The following is a 17,427-nucleotide window of genomic DNA, read 5'->3' on the forward strand; positions in this document are numbered from 1 at the left end:
TAGTATTCAAATCAGGTTTTTTTTAAACTCGAAGTTTTTTTGTACCACGAGGCGGCACTAAATTTTACACAATGTCCCTTAAAGAAAGCCTCTTATTACTTTCACCATTTTCATGCCACACTAACAAATAAAAACAAAATCTGCAGGTAGGAGCATGACCTCACTCTCCAGTACTCCCCCCACCCTCCATTCCTCTTAGCCAATGTGTTACACCCGGAACAGCTCCTATATAAGCAGATGGGCGTAGTAGACTATAAAGCTCAGGGCTCTTTCAACTCAGTTGGGCAATGTTAACACATACTTAATAGAGAAAAAAGTTCCAATTCAACTTTTGAATGACAACCTAAACAACCCACCCCACATTTAACAATAAACAAAGGTAAAGCGAAAAAAAATAAAATAAGGCAGGCATTGTATCATTTTTGTAATTATTAATTGAAGAAATACAAACTAAAAAGCAATAATGTTGAATATTTCATTTGCTCATCTTTTCGATTGTTTTTCATAATGTCGAGTAAAAGATTTAAAAAAAAAAGAGAAAACAATGTATTTAATGTGTAAAGTGTACGCAGTAAAAATAAATCATCCATTCCACAATATGCACAATGTTTCTACAAACCCTCATATTGTTTTGGCAAACGATGGTTCATAACTGTTTTAACAAACTTGAATCCCATACCAAGCAACAGAATTGGATATTATGAGGTTAAAGTCTAAACTGTTTGCAGTTCCTTTCAGCTTTATTTTGAAAAGGGCAACGAGAATTGCTCGGACTTGATTCTCACTGCTGTGTCTTGTCACCCCTTCTTGTCCTGCTTTGGGATAATGCGGCTTAGCTCCAGTTAAGGCTCTACACTTGGAAAACCTAATGTGTGTGTGCTTGAAGGAGTTTGGCCCTGTAAACAAGCACAAACCAGGATGAACGTCATCTGGCTGACCGACGGGCCCCGGTCATCGGCAACTCTTGCCGACTTCCCAGTATGTGATGTGATGACAGTAGCAGGATGTGTCAAGCCGGACTATTTGCTTTGTCAGCTTTTACTGGAAACCTCCTGCCTGTCGCTTTTGAGGGATTATTGTGCACCCCGTCCTATTAATGACAAACGATGTCCAAGGATGAAATAGCGCTTTTTCGAATGTAATTGTAACTCTAGAGCAGCAGTGGATAATGATCTTATTTCTATCTATCTATCTATCTATCTATTTGTGTACCTGTGCAATCTATTTCATTAGTATTTACTTTTATTAGAGATGCAACAGCACCGACTAATGGTGTCATGGGGGATTTTTTTCAATTGAAAAAATGTGCCTTGGCTCAAAAATGGTTGAAAAACACTCCTCTAGAGCAGTGGTTCTCTAATGGTCTGACTTCGGACGCACCATACCACCCTAATTACAAGTCACGACCCGAATCAAACAATTTCCACTTTTTTAATTGATTCACGTTTTTATTTTCATATTTTTTAACGTAACGACCAGCGAAACCAAAACAATTTGAAGTAATAATATTCCCTTTAAAGGGACAGTGTATTTGGCAATTTTGTGTGGTGAAATGAAATGATCTGCATTTATGTAGCGCTTTTCAAGTCAAGACTTCCCAAAACGCTTTACAGTGTACTTCACATTTCCCAATAGCGGCCGTGCAGCCATGTAAGGCGCTAACCTGCTTATTGGGGGCATTAGGGGTTCAGTGTCTTGCCCAACAACACGCAGGATTTGAACTGCGATCTCTTGATCCCAGGACGAGCGCTCTACCTCCTGAGCCACTGGTAAAAATACTTAGAAAAAACAAATCAACTATAGGTATATTGATTTAAATGAAAAGCAAAATACACAAACTATCACACAAACCTGTATCTTTACTGTTTTAAATAGTGTTTACATATTTAAACTTGGAGTTTAGCTGCTAGCTTTAGTATTTATATTGTCTATTGTTGCAAGTAGCTTAACTTTAGCAACTAGCATTGTTCAGCAGGTGACATCTCAAACTGTCTCACTAGCTCTAAGAGTTGTTAGCTGTGACTAGTATAATACTAGCAATTGGCATAATCCTCTTTCATTTAAGCTTCATATCATGTGGATTTTCATATTAAATACATTAGTCTTTTTCTGCACGTTGACAATTAAAGATTGCTTGTCAGAGTCATAAGAAAATATTGCTTTATCTTTCTGATGATATTGCAATGTATTTCTTAGGTTTTAAACAGCTTCTATTAGGTTCACAAGACTATATGTGGCTTTAAATCAAGATATTCCATCAGTTCGGTCTTCTGCTTCTCGTTAAGTTTTTGACTCGCTCTCCCATCCAATTTACTTTCACACCCATGTTCTAGGGGGAAAAAATAAACTGTAAATATCTACAGAGAAAAAGCTCCATGTTTTCTGAAGCTTATATAACCTTTTTGAGCCCTACTGCTGCAGTACATTTTATTTCACAGTGGATCATTGGGGGATTTGATCAAATCTAAGAAATAATGCCAGAGGCTGTGTCCCATAGCAATAGAAATATACCACTTTAAATTTGTAAGGATTTCCTACACTTGACCAGGGTCATTTTGTACTGAATAATGGTTTCAATACAATGTACAAGCAAAGTTATTTTATAAAAATGTCACATAATAATGCAAACAATAAGGATATCGTCCTATTTACTTTCGGTCCAGACTGCATTGAGCGATAGAGAACACAGTGCCTTTCGCTTTGTGCAGATATCCACCCACATCTACCACTCGCCCAATCAAATTGCTCTGAGTGGCTTGCAGGCATTTTTATTTATTTACAGTTTGATCAGTGGCTTTTCATCATAAAGTAGCTCAACAGTCAAAATACATAGTTTAATGAGCTTCCATTTAAAGGGGTTCTTGGCGACCTACTGCCAAAACCTGGTATGTTAGTGTGACTCCCTGACTCTTAACTGAAGTTCAGAATGTGCCCTATCTATACTGGTCAGAACCATGGTTTAAGTCACTGCGGCTTCAGCTTCTCATAAACCAAAATAGGAATGTAACCAGCCTACTTTGGAATGCCACAGAGAAATAAACAATCTTCTCATTTGATCTCCGAACCATATGTACTCGTGAAAAGAGCCATAAAGTTCCCAACCCCTGTTATACAGGTAAAAACATGACCCACAAATAACTTTTTAATAAAGTTTCAATTCAAACAAAACCCCGCAGGCTTACAGGATGTTCATGTCAATCATTTTATTTCTGCTGCTGACTTTGGCCTCAATTTCGGCAACAAACACAGGAGTTGTTGCCACGTAAGTTAATGAAAAGGCTTGAGTGATCACAGGGTCAAAAAGCACGAAATAACTTTGCAGGAGTCAATTGTGACAAAGTCGATCTTTAGTGAAGAAGGAGACCAGAAGCTTGACTAATTCCAAATGTGTGTGTCACGAGTTTCACTGCCTCTAAGTGTGTAAGTAACAATCTCGTTTTGCTTTGCAGGTCATGAGTGCCTCGACGGAGGAAAAAGCGGAGAACGAGCGCAACCGTCAAAAGATTCGTTCGGCCCGGCCCGCCCCTGGCCTTCCACCATGAGTGAGTCCAAAGCTCTGTTCATTTGTCAGAAAATGACATTGAACAGAAAACACCAAAAAATGTCTGTCATGGTAAAATATACAGTGCCTTGCGAAAGTATTTGCCCTCCTTGAACTTCTCAAACTTTCACCACACTTCTACACAAAGATACAAATGTTGTTGTTGTTTTTTTTGTTTGTTTTTTTGTCAAGATTTAACGGCAATTTGAGCAAAAACGTAAAGTGGAATCAAATGTATCGGATCGTCTGCACTTTTTTAAAATTAATGTAGAAAACTCATTTCAGAAGTTCAGTTCTCTGAACGATGTGATGTTCTCCAAAATGATTCATGATGATAAATAGAAACAAGCTATATTCAAATCTCAGTAAAAAATGCACCTGCTCTCCAAGAAACACAACAGGCAGGTCCAATCGACTCTTGTGGAGAAGTTTGAATCCAGATTTGTACCTAACACTGCAAATAATGGAAATTAGACCAGTGCAAATCTACCAAGATTTCAAACAAGGTGAATACTGATCTGAGATCTACAGCTGAGGTGGGAGAGTCTGTCCTTTCAATAGTACTTTGCAAAAATCTGGCTTGTATAGTAGAATGGTAAGAAAAAGCTAATGTATTTCTCAGAGGCATCCATCAGAAGTCCTGTTTAAATAAGCCACCAAACACCAGGGAGACACGCCAAATGTGGAAGAAGATGTTCTGGTCAAAAGAAACAAAGAATGAACTTTTGGGCCGCAATGCACAATGATTTTTTTTTGTTGTTGTCAAAAAGCAACACAGTTCATAACCTTGACAACACCATCACCACTGTCAAACATGGTGGCGGCTGAAAAACAGTTTGGGGCTGCTTTTCTATTGCATTTCAGTGTTTCCCTTAAAATTTTGTGAGACCCCTGTGGGTAGACAGTTTAGGGCAGGGGTCTCAAACATGTGGCCTGTGGAGTGACCATTTGATGCCCCCACCTTAATATGATAGTTTAAAGGGACATTTTTGTATTATTTAGTGCCTCCTAGTTGTAAAAAAGTACTCATTAGAAAGAACAATATTTGTTAAAAAAAGAATCTAAAATGTGATGAAATATATTGCACACTTTTCGGGGTTTTTCGTTAAAAAAAAAATACATTATCCCAGTGTCTTTAACTAATGACAAAAAGTTACATGACACCAGGGCAGATAACTGAAAAGTTGCCGCCTGTCCATCCATGAAGTTGCCTGCATCACTGTTTTCCATCTGCCATCAGTATGTACCTGTATTTACTCATCTTCATTCATGCAATGTTTGCGTTGCGTCGCCTGCTACAAGCCACGTGAACTCCTCTTTCCACGGTGCTTTTAATGTACGTTTACGTTTTGTAACGTCATTAATTTTGTTGGCTTCTTTTCAATATTTCTTCTTGGGCTGAGGTTTTGGCTTGATTCCTAACCACTTAACCATTTTTCTTGTGTTCTCTCTGCGTCTACTTTGGAAAATGATATCCAAATGCACGACCTTATAACCCTCGGGAAGGTCCGGAAGCACGAAGTTATTCGATGCAGGCTTCTGATTGGCTGCCGAGTATGCAAATTGCCAAACGAACCAAAATTTCCAAACCGAATGAAAGTTTCGCAATCGGAATAAAGCAAACAAGAAAAAAAGAAATGAAAGATTTTTCTTTTTCCTTGAAAAAGTTTTTCGGCCACCCGGGCGGAGACGTTTTGTAAGTTGTACGCCCGACGTAAAAGACGCACGCCCTGGGCGTCTGAGCAGTTATAATTTTAGACACTGATTATCCAAAAAAATTATTTCCACGGCACAAATGTGTCCCACTTTTTGCTTTTTGGCAAAAAAAAATCATATTTTTATGTTTGAAGCCTGAAATATGGCGAAAGGTTGAAAAATTCAGGGGCCCAAGTGTTGCATATCTGTCAAAACACTGCCTAAAAGACAAGACTTCCAAAAATGGAACCGGTTTCTCAACGTGGGTACTTAAATGTGGGAAATTTGGGAACGCTCAAGGAACACGAGTTCTACTGAACGAACCATTCGATATTAGAATCTATTCCAAAGCCAGGAGTAGTGTTGCTTTGACTGGGATCCATTTTTCTTGGAAGAAGAAAGTGGGAGGAAAACGTCCGTTTAATTTAATGGACTCGTGGACATGTCAAAGCAAGATAGCTGGCAGGGGTCTAAAATCCCTGTGGATGGAAGGGCCACGTGCGCAATAAGAGGGTGCAGTGAGGGGAGGCTGTTACCAGGGCAACCAACATAGACTCTGGTGCGATTAAATCAAGCCATAGGGAAAGTGCTGATGGACAACTCCAAGATTGAATTTGTCTAAAACATTTGTGTTATTGCATCCGTGTATTTGTATGGCTATCCCTGATTGTGGTTTAAGTCCCTAATTTCAGTGCATCTGCTTGTGTGTGTGCATAGGTTTGTAGGTTGGCGTGGGTAAAGGCAGCAAAGAAGTAATAATAAGACTTAAAGTTGCTCTCATTTGTGGTGTCATTTAACATAAAACGTGCTTGACAAAATCGAGTCCTAATTTGAACTGCCACTAAATAATTCATGCTTCTCTTTTAGATATATTCTGTTAATGCTCACTGGTGTTGATATCCGGATCTCATTAGTCTTTATTAATCGCCTCCTGCCGGCAAACTTAAAAGAGCAAGCAGGTCAGGAGCAGTTCACTCAAACATGTCCCTCAATGTCACGGAATGAAATCTTAAATGTCATGAAATAATCTCAAAAGCTGCTAGAATTCAAGGTAATAGAGATGTAATTGCTCATTTATTAGCTTTATAAATTCTACATGTCTTGCCAGACTGGCAAACTGTTAGCCAAATGGCAAGTAGGTGATAACATGATCAAAAGTCACTCGCCAACACCCATGTCACTTCCCTAGCAAACTAAGTTTTGTTGCTTTTAGAAAAAAAACTATTATTTTGGATAAAGTAAAGTAGGACTGCAACTAACTACTATTTTAATAGTCGACTAGTCGCCAACTGACAATCAGTCAAATAATCAGATAATTTGTGACTATTTGACTTGATAATTATTCTGATTATTTTTCTCAAATTTGGCATGAAGTTCATTTCATTATGTGGCTTTGGATAATAAACACCAGAAAAATTTGTATACTGAAAATTACATTCTTTATTGAACTAACTTCAGCTTTATACATTATTTAAATACAAATTCACTACCCCAAAACAATTAGGCACTGTTCTTGGCCAGTAGAGACATAAATCCATAAATAAACATCTGTCCTTTTTTTTTTTTATAGGACAGTGAAAATATTTGATAAAATCAAATAAAACGTGCTCATCAATGTAAACTATTAAGGGCATATTACCAACAGTACAGTAGTGAATAAAACAAATACAGTATATCCATTTTGTGAATTACATTCTGTGTCAACTTCAAAGTCTGTGACAAAAGGACTGCGTGCAATTAATTTTTAACCTATTTACAATTCAAAATCAGTGTTCAGAAGATATTTAAAGACTTTTTTTGAAAAAAAAAAAAAATTTAACAATGTTTTATTTTTTTATAAGGCAGCACGGCGGCGCAGTGGTTAGCGCGTGTGCGGCACAGTTCTAAGGTCTTGGGAACCTCCTGTGTGGGTTCAAATCCAGCTACCGGACTTCCTGTGCGAAGTTTGTATGTTCTCTCACATTCCAAAGACATGCATTTCAGGTGGATTGGCCGGTCCAAATTGTCCCTAGGTGTGATTGAGCGAGTTGTCTGTCACTGTGTGCCCTGCGATTGGCTGGCAACCAGTTCAGGTTGTCCCCTGCCCACTGCCCAATGATTGCTGGGACTCCAGAACCCCCGCGACCCTACTGAGGATAAGCGGTGCAGCTAATGAGATGAGATGAGACATTTGCTAGGAACAGTCTGGCATAATCCACAAGCTCTCCTTCATAGCGAAATATACACGTTTAAAATGTACAATGTATGCCATTGAAACTGGATTGATTACTTAATTTTACCAGAAGAGTCAGACTTTGTTTCTTTCAACTCTCTGATGTACATTTCGAATGTTCGTGCGTCACCGATCTTCTGAAATTAAACCCAAGATCCGCTTTGCAAACTATGCAACTATTGGCCGTATCCAGGCCTAAATGTTCCCAAACTTTATAAATTTCGGGATAGGAAGTTTATAATGTCGCCGCCATTTCTCTGCGTTTATTTTTTCGCTCGGGAGACACTATTTAAGTCACATTTATTTGTATAGCCCTTAATCACAAGATGTCTCAAAGGACTGCATAGGATTACAATTACACCATTGCCTGATAATAAAGCAACATGCGAGCAAGGAAAAACTCAAAACCTCAGCATGAGGAACAAAAGAAACCTTGAGAAGGGTTATTGCGCATGGGAGACTCAGCAGGGATTATATTTATGCAGAAATATCTCTCTTTGTTGGAAAAACGTGTCTGGCGACAATGGTAGACAATTAATTTTGTTGTCGGCTCACTATTTTTGTCAACATCAACTGATAGTTGCAGCCCTAATGTAAAGCTTGTAATTGCAAAATAATTTGACCATATGGTTTATTGTTTCTTGAATCTTCTTTTTTTATTTCGCACATATTTAAGTTTCCTAGTTGTTTTTAAGAAAAATCATCGGTTGTTGTCCTTTGTCTTACATTTGACGTTTTGGGCATCGCTTGTACCTGACGACATCCTGTTTAACCTGTTTTAATGGCACAACGTCAACATGCTGGATGACATTATTGGAGACATTTTTATACTTTGTGGTTAATTATCATGCAAAGTTCAGTTATACTTATTTCTTGAACATTTGTGCACCTGATTAATTACTAATTAGAAAGTTGTTGTTGTCTTCCGTGTTGCCTCAGTTCCTCCACTGGGAAGATGTAGCAGCCCGGGGTGATTTCCGGTCGAGGAATTAGCTCCCGTGTCGTTAGGCACTTTCCAGATTCCTGCTGGGAGAAAATTAAGCCTGGGCTTCTGTCTAGCTATATGCCGGGAAACTTTGTAGTCCGATGTTATGCTTTTGACACACTTTCCAGGGTTTGCGTCTCATTTTCGTTCATGTGGTTGTTTGTACATATTTGATGGGACACCAGCTGTGTGTCGGAATGTGGTTCAGATACCCTGCTTCCGTTTTTCTGTTTTCTTTTGAGATTTTGATGAAAGTTTGTTTTGGGATCCCTTGTGTGTCTGTTTTATCTGAGTTGGAATGGGCTGGGGGTGTTCATGACAGGAAGGAAGCTTTGCGGGAATATGATTACATCTGGAGGTAAGCAGGGCAGCAAGAGGAAATGAAGCCTTCGGGTATGACAGTTTCAATGACCATGTTACATACACACAGTGATAGGTTGACATCCTAGAGTATCTAAGGTCTCCCGCTAGCACACCCTCAACTCCCTAAGTGCTTATTCCTAAATTTAGATCAAAACCAAAACATCATTTCACAGGCAAAAGTCTCCTAGTTGGTATTACACTCAATCAAACATAGGAAACTGATATTTTTTTCTCTTTTTCATCCTGAACAGTGTGATTTATTTTCTTATCAATCATTTTTGCTAACACGGCTTTCCTTCCAAGAGAGCAACAAAAGGGCCAAGTCCATTTCTAGTGGCTACGCGAGAATTATGTCCTACACGGCCTGTTGGTTTTTTTCCACAAAATGTCTGCCACAGCTTAGCAACCGTGCACGGGAGGCTTAGCAACGCGGCTAATTACACCTTCCGTCTCATTGCGTTGGGACATGGTGTCACCCAAGCCTCACCGCACTATGTGTGTGTTCAATCACTGCTGTCCAAAACATGTGCCACACAGGATTCTGGGAAATGTGTTCAGAATAACGCAAATATCTTCAAACAATATTGCTTTGCAAATATTGAACAAAGTAATTAAAAATCAAAAATGTTTTCACTTTACATAAACAATAGCAATTTCAGATTAATAATGCTTGGTAAAGTTGTAACAAATATGACTTCCCACAGTTATATAACTATTATTTACGTGATAAAAGATTTTTGACAGTAACGCTTTAAAAAACAAAACAAACAAAAAAAGCAATATTATAACCATTACAAAAGCCAACACAATTTATCTCCATACGACCAAATACCCCCCCCGAAAAACAACAGGTAACCCGTAATACTGGGTAGAAGTTAAAGGTGATGTACAGAATTTGGAACGTTTCTACTCACTGACGCCATCTTTTGGCTTGTGTCATCATTGTGGCCTCTGTCAAGCTCCTTATTTTGCCCATGCAAGTATGTGCCTTTTTAGACACACTTGAATAAACTCTTGCCCTTTTTTTAATCTCTTTGGGGTTTGCGTTTGCTCTGTATTTGAAACATGCTTTTTCTTTTATTATTTTCATACCACACTTACAAAGGCTGCAATGAGGAGCATAAAGTCACTCTATATCTAATATCTCTATCTTCAACTTTTTAAGGACCCATCGAATGACACACCCTATTTTAAACTAATGTTTTAGAAGAAAATCATGCTTTGGATTCTTTGGATTTTTTTTTAAACTCACATTAGATAGATAGATAGATAGATACTTTGTTCTTCCCCGAAGGGAAATTCACATTTCCAGCAGCATCCCTGAGCTGAGAACAAAACAATCGAAAATAACACGGGAGCTAGAACGGATTGTTCAATACTAATTTGTCTTCCAAAAAATAATTATTTAAGAAATGCATTTTAAAAGCAACCAAATTCCTAAATCTTCAAACAATATTGCTTTGCAAATATTGAATAAAGTAATTAAAAAGCAAAAATGTTTTCACTTTACATAAACAATAGCAAACAAACGACTTTATATACAAACTAAGAAAGTGTTAGCACTTTTTCAACCTTTCTAAAAGGTTTTTGCTTCCTCATACCTAATAAAGTTTCTGGCGGAATCCAAATGAGCTCATTAAAAAGAATGAGGGCGCATTTACTGTTACCGTCCACCCTTCCTTCTGGCAGTCCTCAAGAGGAAGAGGAGGAGGAAGCATGAGGAAAAGAGAGCGAGGGAATGCAATAGAGTAAGAGAAGCAGCATGTTGGTTTCAAATCAAAGGACTTGCGGTGGTCTGGACGGCAAGAAAAAAAGGAAACTGGGGGAAGGGTCGCCACTTTCAAGCGCCGGCCGTTTTCTCCAAGCCGGGGGCGTCATAGAAATGGTAGAGGACATGTGAGCGGCTGTCAGATAAGGAGGACGATAAAGAAGAGGCGCGCGGGAACTGTCTTGAGGCGGGAGCGAGAATGTTTCCTACCCGAGCAGGACCACACAAGGAGGGTACAAGAGGATGGAGACCCCGGCATCCGCCCGAGGACGCGCCACTCTAAGGGAGCATGCAGGTCCTGCAGAAGGTCAAGGAGCTGGTTTCACCGTCTCGTTGCAGGGCATTTGTTTCTGCTTTCGCAGGTGTGTGCGTGCTTTCTCAGGGGACAAACGTTCACCTGAGGAAATTGCTTTCCAGCTATTCATTTAGACAATCCTTTATCCGTCCTCAAGGTAATCCTCAACTAATTTGTCATCTTCAGATTTTGGGAAAAATCCTTGCAATAGTTGCTGATATGCAAACTAATAACCTGCTACGCTAATGCACAAGCTTTTGATATGCAAAAAACTACCTTGAGCTTGCTGTTTTAATCTCACAATTCTGCTTGTTGATCAGTTTGAACGACACTGAAAATCAGCAAAATGGACGGGTCCTTTAAATGGAAGTTGGAACTCCAACCAATGAAATATGTTGGAAAAGCTGAGAAAATTATCTTAGTGCATTTTTTGTCTTCATTTGACAATATTTACCTCTCCCTAAGGGACCTTAAAGTTTTCCCTTCTGGACTTGTGCTTATTGTCTGGAAATTAAGACTACATAAAACCTTCAACTGCATTCCAATTTTAATTGGTAACATCAGAACTCGTATCAAACATTTGAATCCAAATGCTGTTCTGTATTCTATTTTTATTTCTGAATCTATAAGTTCTTATCTATCAGTCAGTAATGACATAATCTTGAGGTAAGTTTGCCCCTTGGGGGGGTTTTATGAAGGTGTGACGCTGCTTTCCGGATTTTCACTTTTTGCGGGTGGTTCTGATAACTGAGTGATCTCTGTGTTCCATATTCAAATATCAGTCTCGGTCCCAAATATATTTTAAGTTAAGCAATATTAAAGGGAACACTATTTGTCGGCTTCCAGCCTATTTCTCTTTAGTATTTTTCTGCTGAGGCAACATACGGGCAGCTACAGTCTTCTCTTTTGAGTCTGGAAATTCTGTGTGATGACGAGAAACGGCTTTGAGGAGAAACTGCACTTGCTCCTCATTCTGAGTTGGCCTTCCATTGTATTCTTGTACAGTAGTAAGGCAACACCACACTCTGTGTGAGGACTGCTATGTGCTGCACAAAAACTGCTTCTGTCCGGAAGTCTTTGCACTGCTGCCAGGTCTTTCAATTGGAGTTCAGAAAGGGCTTGAATTATAAGTGTTGGGTGCTTTTCTGGAAATCAATTACCCACTGCAGCATAAGTGAGGTGAGGAATTGCCCCTTTTCCGCCACTGTGATGACTGGGTCTAAAAGTGCTAGAGCAACAAGTTTCTCTGGAAGATACCAAAGATGCCTTTTGAGTTATAGGCTGCCTTAGCTTAGTCCAGGCTGTAGGGATTGTATGGGTAGGCCATCAAAACCTTCAATAACTCAAGTTCATTTTTAGCTGCAGCATCTGGTCCATGCAAAGACAGTAATTTTCTGCTGGCTTTTCTCTCTTGCTCCGAACTTTAACCGGCTCCGGAAAATCTTTATCTTTACTGTATTGATGGCTTTTGACATCCACGTTGTATGAACCCTGGAGCCAAGAACCTTACTGCTCTTGGAGGAAGTTGGCAAACTGCAGAATTTGTTTCGGGAAACTAATTTGTGGTGAGGAGAGGAGCAACACATTTTTTTTTAATGTTTGTAAAATGGAGACCTATGAAGCCCTTTAAAACTATTCCTGGAGTAAATATACAGTACACCTTCCTTAATGTTAGGTTCCTTACATAGCTTTCTTTTTCAGTCTTTATCCCAATACTGATGCTGCTGACTGTGCAGGCTCGAATAATCATGTTTTCTCCTCTTGTAAATTCCTTGTTAGGCTACTTTTGTGTAATCATTATTGTTTTTTTTTTCATCAGGCACATTTTTAGACTGTTACTAACTTCTACTATTTCACATCAGTTTGGTTACTGAACTGCTTAAGGGATCCTGGCAAAAGACAGTGTTTGGTTGATTGGTTGTGACTGGTAGTATTTGCTGCTGTAACAAGTGTGACCATGTGCTGCTACCATATGTAATTACATTTTTGATAGACAAAGTGTTATCAGTTGGCATAACAGATGAGTGGTTTAAACCATGTTGACGGACTGACCACTGATGTACTGCACCTGTGATAATTACTGTTGGTCCTAGAATATCAGCTACAGATTCAATATGTCTCTAGGGTAGTTAAAAATAACACCTGCGGAATGACAAATTTAGGGTCATGACTGCTGACCTTTTGCTGACTGGTGGAGGACCCAAAACACATTGATACTCCCTCCTCTGCACTTAAGTGTATTTGATAAGTGCTTGTGTAGATGTATGTGTTTTACTTAGCTCCTGTGTCAATCGAATACTTTGTTACCATTGGTTTCCAGCATTAAGTTCAATCTGGTTTTTCATCTTGAATTGGAGAATACTTAAAGTGAAGGTCAACCCAAAGGATTTCCTTACAAATTTGCATTGTATGGATCACTACTAGTCTAAAACCGCATTATGTTTTTTTGGAACATTGGTTAAGGATCAATATGCCCCTGTTATTATTAGTGTTTGCGAGCAGCCATTTTGAGAATTTTGTGGGGTATAGATGAAAAAAAGACAATCATGGCTTTGGTTCAGAAAGAAAGTGAAACAGGATTGGTCGTCAGCTCAAGCCTGAGTTTATTTATGCCATAGTCAAATAAGCTACTGTTAAAAGAATTCTGTCCAGTAAAAACTACTGAAGTGTCCTTATTGCGGGTGGGACTAGGCAGACACACTAATTGTTACCTGAAATTAATTGAGAAACTTATTCTGTTGATTTTAATGTGATCTAAAGTAACAACACAAGCCTTACTCTCTTTATACACCTTAAAATTAACCTGCGCTACCCAAAGGATAAACCAAAAATAACAATCAACGATATGCATACATTTTAGGTCCTACAGCCGCCAAAGGTTCACTTAATTAACTCGTATACTACAAATATAAATTGGGCCTGTGAAACATTTTTTTTTTCCAAAAATACTTGGGTTGACTTCCTCTTTAAGCAGGTATTGTTTCTCTTAGTTTACAGTAACTGTAGTGTAATTTTTTAGAACTTTTTTAGAACTTAGTTAGTGGTTTCTCTGAATTAAATACTGCTTGTCACCCGTCTTTTGCGGTCTTGATCTTAGCCGCCATTTTTGTAAAGGTTTTTTTTTTCGTCTTGTGAACATTAATTTTCTGGGTTTGAAAAAGAAGAAACAAATTAAAATGTTGTGTTAGTGAAGGCCCATTGTCTAACACAGCTGCCGTTGTGCTCCTTTTTGTTTGGGTGGGGGAATGTTGCGAGTGGGAATGACTACTGGTGCAAATAAGCGCCCGCATTGTAGACAGCGGCTGTGGTGGTCGGCCGTGATGGGATAGGCTGCTTGCGTCCTAGCCGTCCATGTACTTTAAGGATGCTACCCCTGTCTGAAGGCTGCCTGAAAGGTAACAAGAGGACACACACATATTTGGGAATTGGGGTTAAAGGCGCTCAGGGGGTCCAACAAATGGAGCAGTAAATTATTTTTGACTGTATAGTGTGTGTGTAATTTATGTTTCAAATATTTGGTGTTTATTCATAGATTTTTCTGCAATGAAAGGATACAGCCATTTAAAGATTAATGATTTTAAAAGTATTTGGGTGAGTGATAAATGAATAAATGTATGCAGAGCTGCAAAACATCGGAAAATATGTCACATTGTGGGAATTTTTCTGTAGTAGCAATAAAGCGCACAATTTTTTGCTCGAAAGTGGTTTTTAGACAAAAAGAAAATGCAGATAAAATCTGCTGTTACTTCATATCTCCAGCATTGATGAACCATAAATAACCAATGAACGATCAAGACTGTCAATACAAAAATGTGCATGGCAGGATTTTTATTTCTATTTTTGTTTTCATAAAAAATGTGTGTTTTGTAATTTGCCATAAACTGTTGTTGTATACTACAGAACAGTTGTGGTACAGTAATTCTTTTTTTTCGCAGAGGTTGCATTCCAAAATGGCCCTGCAATAGTCAAAACCTGCCAGGTATTGGCGTTTAGTGATTTTTTTTTTAGTTATTAAATACTCTATTATACATTAAAACCAAAGCGCGAACCTATTAACAGACTCAAGCATTTGCTTTTTTCAAAGAAGTGCTGTACTTTATTAACCTTTTTTTAGCAAACACTTTCTTAACTGTCAAATTTTAATTCTAAAGATAATCTTATAAATTTAAAATATCTATATATGGAAGGGTACATATACAGTGTCTATCCATATTTACCGGAAAACATTGGGATTGTGTTCACTTTGTGTTCCTACAAACACCATATATTTTTCCCATTATAGAGCATTTTTGAAAAAGTGCCAAAGAGCCACATACGGCTCCAGGGCGAGTTTAGTGAGTCAGAAGTCCAAGTTTATTGGCAATAGAAAGCATCCTCCTCTGCCTCTTGATGCTTTTGTCGGTCCGTTGTTGACATGATAGTTTTTAGAAAAACTTGAAAATTTCAAAATATTTTCCCATACGTAATGTAGGTTCGTCAAGCTGTTCTATTACCTGCACCACTCAGAATGCAACATAAATGACGCACAGTCGGACAAAGGCAGAAAAGGGGCGTGGCAACTGTTTAGCAATACAGAATGCAAAACACAATGCACAATGGAAATCCACTAAGTAGCAAGACTGAGATAGGTAAATCCTGATACAGCAAGGCATTAATGTATTTGGTAGCACTGTCAATGAATTCAACACTGTGTGGCCCTTGTAATGACTGTACGAGCGTGACGCCAAGTGTTTATTTTTGCAGACTAGCCACATGTCGAAATGTTGTTGTGACTGCAGTGCCTGTGCTAAGCTTAACATCCCCTCAAATTAAGCTGAAACTAATGACAAATCATTAGTCTTTGAAGTGCACATGGCGCCGTGTTGGCATGCTAAAAGTATACACGCGCGTGCACTGATGTCAGTTCTTTGTGGCAAATGAGTCAACCCTATTCACGCAGCACTTTCACAGCAGCTGCAGCTGTAACAATTACGCACTTGATGTAGCACATGGAACAAAGCTTCAACAAAACAAGAGATTGTTGCCCAGTTATGGGAGGATCACAGTTTGATCTTTGTTCGTGTTTTTAATCACTTTTTTTATATATAGAAATTTGAGGTGAATTTAAAAAAAAACAATTTAATTTCGAAATGTTTTTGTTAAGAATGGGATTGTTTGTTTGGCACTCCAAATGGATTTGGTCTCCATTCGAGCAAACTCTTCCTCTGAGGCGGCCGCTGACAAAAGACAGGAAATGAGATCTCGCCTGCATTCTAATTACGCTTGGTAGGGTTTCTTAACTGATTGTTGTTATTAAGTACTGCTGGAGGAAGATGTAACGTTGATTATTGTGATGCTTGCTGTTTGACTGCCCTATGAGAAACATAGAAAAATGATTTTTTTTTTCAAAGCTTCAATTTCATTTTGCAACATTTTTCACAACGTAATTATGTTTTTCACAGTGCAATTTTTTTCTGTTTGAAAAAATTTTTAAATTATTTTTTTAATTACATTGCTGTATGCAAGCACCTCTAAACACAAGAATCTCGGTATACAAGTTTTTTTAACAAAACTCTTGCTCGCCATACGACAGAAAATCCCGCTCACGAGCAGTCCCGGTGACTACCATTAGAGACTGCTCACCATTTGTGACTGCTTAACGCCGGCATCAGCTCATCTAGTTTGCACTTGCAAACTATCACGGTCAAAAAAGTGCTGTAAAAAATGTTTCGTGAACATTCATTTAAAGTTACAGTAACTTTAATTTTAAGTGTACAGTAAACGTTTACGCGGCACCTACTCCCAGCAAGACAGAATATGTAGAATACCGCAACAATATTAGCATCTACAATGACATTGCCGTCTGCTACCAACGACCGAGACGAATGATATTAAAAGAAACATAAAAACAAAAAAAACATTAAATACACGGAAAGTGTATAAGTGGACAAGAATGCAATCTCAATCACTACTCCTCACAACCATCCTCTGTAACACTCATACAAATTTGTTACGTCGCTCATAACAAACTCTCATTTTATTTTTTTATCATCTTACATGAGAAATTCCAGCTACGAGCTCAATCCTGGAACAAATTAAACTTGTTGGAGCTACCAATGTATATAGTTTGTAACTTTTAAGATAAATGTATAGTGTTTTGGGTGTTTTGTGTTGGTTTATTTTTCAGAATCATAAACAGTGTTTTTGAGTTGAAGTGTTTAAGGAGTAGGTTTGGAGTGACGATATTGGATAGACTGATAAATGAAATTGTAAGAGACAGAACTGGAGTAGTGTGGAACTGAGCAAGTGTGTGTATATGAGAGTTGTGGGTTGGTTTGGACACATGGAGAGGATGGATGAGGAGGGAATGTTGAAGAGGATCTACAGAGCAGAAGTAAATGGAAGGACACCAAGAGAAAGGCTCTGATTGATGTGGATGGATGGTGTTATGAGTGCACTGGAGGAAAGAGGTCTAAATGTAGTGGAAGCTAGAGCTCTTGTTGGTGATAGAAATGAGTGGAGAGGTGTTGTAAAAGGATAGTGGGATGTTTGGACGCGTTCTATGCGATGGGCAGGGCACCTGTATGAT

General features: G+C 38.5%; 1 protein-coding gene across 3 annotated transcripts in view; it reads left to right on the plus strand.

The window, feature by feature from the left end:
* Positions 1–17,427, plus strand: part of usp6nl (USP6 N-terminal like) — a 29,905-nt gene that overhangs the window by 2,480 nt on the left and 9,998 nt on the right. Inside the window, exon 2 of one of the 3 annotated variants that reach the window (XM_088347287.1) lies at positions 3,450–3,542. In XM_088347287.1, the coding sequence (XP_088203413.1) occupies positions 3,539–3,542 (4 nt within the window). In that variant the 5' untranslated portion in view covers positions 3,450–3,538. Of the gene's footprint in view, positions 1–3,449; positions 3,543–10,508; positions 10,927–14,168; positions 14,255–17,427 lie in introns of those variants that run through there. The other 2 variants (XM_088347285.1, XM_088347286.1) reach the window with 2 other exon arrangements.

The sequence above is a fragment of the Urocampus carinirostris genome, chromosome 11 (assembly GCF_059441175.1).
Source record: "Urocampus carinirostris isolate Australia breed hairy pipefish chromosome 11, RoL_Ucar_1.0, whole genome shotgun sequence".
NCBI lineage: Eukaryota > Metazoa > Chordata > Actinopteri > Syngnathiformes > Syngnathidae > Urocampus > Urocampus carinirostris.